The sequence below is a fragment of the Diabrotica undecimpunctata genome, unplaced genomic scaffold (genome assembly GCF_040954645.1).
Source record: "Diabrotica undecimpunctata isolate CICGRU unplaced genomic scaffold, icDiaUnde3 ctg00002772.1, whole genome shotgun sequence".
Classification (NCBI taxonomy): Eukaryota; Metazoa; Arthropoda; class Insecta; order Coleoptera; family Chrysomelidae; genus Diabrotica; species Diabrotica undecimpunctata.
The window spans coordinates 1-2,839 of NW_027313976.1; the positions used below are offsets into that span (position 1 = coordinate 1).

Below are 2,839 nucleotides of genomic sequence, written 5' to 3' on the forward strand. Positions count from 1 at the left end.
CGCGCTATCTCAGAGTCTCATTTTTACTAGAAAGTAAACATCTTAGAGGACTAGTGTGTTCTGACAGGTTTGGTATAAATTTTGCAAGATATACTATGGTTCCCAAAAAACGTTGTAATTCTTTTTTATTACTTGGTGGTGTCATTTTTGTAATAGCTTCTGTTTTATCATGATCAGGTGAAATGCCAATATTACTAATCTGATGACCTAAAAATTTCACTTTTGTTTGACAAAATTTAGATTTTCCTAAATTCAAAGTTAAGCCACTCTGTTTAATTTTTTCTAAAACACATTTCAAATTTTTATCATGTTCATTTTTAGAACATCCAAAAACCAAAATATCATCAAAATATGTTATTGTTCCTGATATACTATCTAAAAGTTCAGACGTATATTTTTGAAAAATTTCAGGTGCACAGGTAAGGCCATATGGTAATCTCAGATATCTATAACGACCAAAAGGTGTAGTAAAAGTACATAAAAGTGAACTTTCATAATTCAAAGGCAACTGAAGAAAAGCAGATGACGCATCTAATAATGTGAAATAATTAGCCCCTGAAAGCTTAGCAAATAAAGTATCTTGAGTAGGAATTGGAAACCTTTCTCTTTTAACATATTTATTTAGATACACAGGATCCATACATATTCTAATATCAGATCCCTTATTTTTCGGAACAACTACAATAGGATTTTGCCATTCTGTGGGTTCACTAACTGGTACAATAAGGTTTTTACGTACCATATCATCAAGTTTATCTTTAACTTGGCTCCTTATAGCCAGTGGAATTTTTCGTGTCCCACTTATGAATGGCACTGCATCACTAGATAAAGTTATATTAAAATACCTGTTGACCTTTCCTACACCTGAAAAAATGCTCTTATAACTATTTATAATATGATTTGTTTCAATATCTATCATACTAACACTAGGCTGATCACAAACAATTTGAAAGTCTCTTGCTGCCTTTAGGCCTAATAGAGATTTTTGTTTATCATTATCTAAAATATAGAACAGACAATCTTTAAATATTTTCTTGAAAGAGCAAGGTATATAAATTTTACCAACAACATTAATAACATGTCCAGTATAGCTAGATAATGAACTATTAGTATTTTCAAGCATTTTATAATCAATATTTAAATTTTTAAAATCACTATTGTTCAATATATTGACTTCACTTCCAGTATCAACTTTTAAAATACTCTCTTTACCATTAATAATGATTTTTTGGAACCATTCTGAAGAGTTCGGATTAATTTCATTAACAGTCCACACTAGTACCTGTTCATCAGTTAAATCAGTGTCAGAATTGCTACAACTACTATCGTTATCATTGATTTCATGGACTTTGTTGTTATTATCAGGACAAAATTTACGGTAGTGTCCTTTTTTGTTACACAAAGAACAATATCTGAAAAATGCAGGACACTTACCCCTAATATGCTTAAGTCCACATTTATAACACTGAATATAATGGTTACCTGTATTTTTGTCAGTAACTTTGTGGCTTGTAGACTGCTCCTTCTCATACTTTGAACCATACCTTGACTGTCCTGTAGATCCAGGTCTCTTTTCTTCATTTCTTTTCTTCACAACACTAACACTTTCACTTTCTTTGGATATTTCACGTTGAGTAACAGCACTATTTTCCATAGCCCTACAGATGTCTATAGCTTGTGCTAGTTTTAAATCAGCACATTGTAATAATTTTTCTTGAATTCGTAGATCATGTGTACCCAAAACAATCCTGTCCAAAATTAAAGTATCCTTTTCTTTAAACTCACATGTTGATGCTAATTGTTTCAAGGCAGTTACAAACTGATCGATACTTTCATTTTGTAATTGATCTCTTTTAAAGAATTTAAAATGTTCATAAATTAAATTCTTAAGAGGGCTGCAGTATGTATCAAACTTACACAAAACAACATTGTACTTCTGATCATCTCCAACATTTTCATACTCGAAGGTATTGAATATCTTCAGCCCTTCATCTCCCAGCTGATTTAGGAGAATAGCGATTTTTATGTGGTCTGGTTTTTCACTTTTGCCGGAGGCTGTTAAAAATAACTGGAACTTTTGCTTCCAAAATTTCCACTCGTGAGAAATATTATTTCCTTGGAAACTAAACGGTTCTAAGCCTTTACAAGTATCTGTCATCTTGATTCGAGCACAGTATAGCTCCTTTACTTACATATATTTTTTATAGGCTTTTGTCACATGCACCGGCTTTTAACACAACTTAACCTATCGTCACTTTTCCGCTGCCACCATGTAATGTATTCCTCTTTAGGACTGTTGGACATAACATAAAGCTACTTACGATAGGTTTTATTAATTTATTAAGCTTTATAAGAATTGTATAACTTAACCTTAATTCAGTTCACATGTAGTCCATGACCTAAATCTATTGTCATGTGTGGTTGTCATGTCACTGCTGTCACTTAAGGTTCCGTTTGCCAAGTGCAACGTTGCCAAGTATATCCGTACATGAAAACCATACATAACACTTATAATAGCTGAAGATCTGGGTATGGCAAGAGAGATGGTACAGGAACTCGTTGTGGCTACAGAAAGTGTAGGTTTAAATATAAATATCTCGAAAACAAAAATCATGACCAATTTGGTACCCAACCAGAACATCAGTATTGATGGGAAAGAAATAGAACTCGTAGATATATATAAATACCTGGGACATGAAATTATGATTGGCAGGGATAACCACACTCATGAACTGAAGAGAAGAATCGGCCTTGGGTGGGCAGCATTTGGAAAACTGAGAGAAACTTTTAAAAGTGAGCTGCCCACATGGCTAAAGAGAAAGGTATTTGATCAGTGCGT

General features: G+C 32.9%; 1 protein-coding gene across 1 annotated transcript; it reads right to left on the reverse strand.

The window, feature by feature from the left end:
* Positions 1 to 477: 477 nt before the first annotated feature.
* On the reverse strand, positions 478 to 2,158 carry LOC140432077 (uncharacterized; the record flags this gene model as incomplete). The annotated part of the gene is made up of 2 exons (XM_072519920.1): positions 1,063 to 2,158; positions 478 to 999 (listed from the first exon to the last, which is right to left on the reverse strand). Coding segments are annotated over exons 1-2 (1,618 nt in total), but the record flags the coding sequence as incomplete, so codon positions are not given.
* Between the last annotated feature and the right edge of the window lie 681 nt (positions 2,159 to 2,839).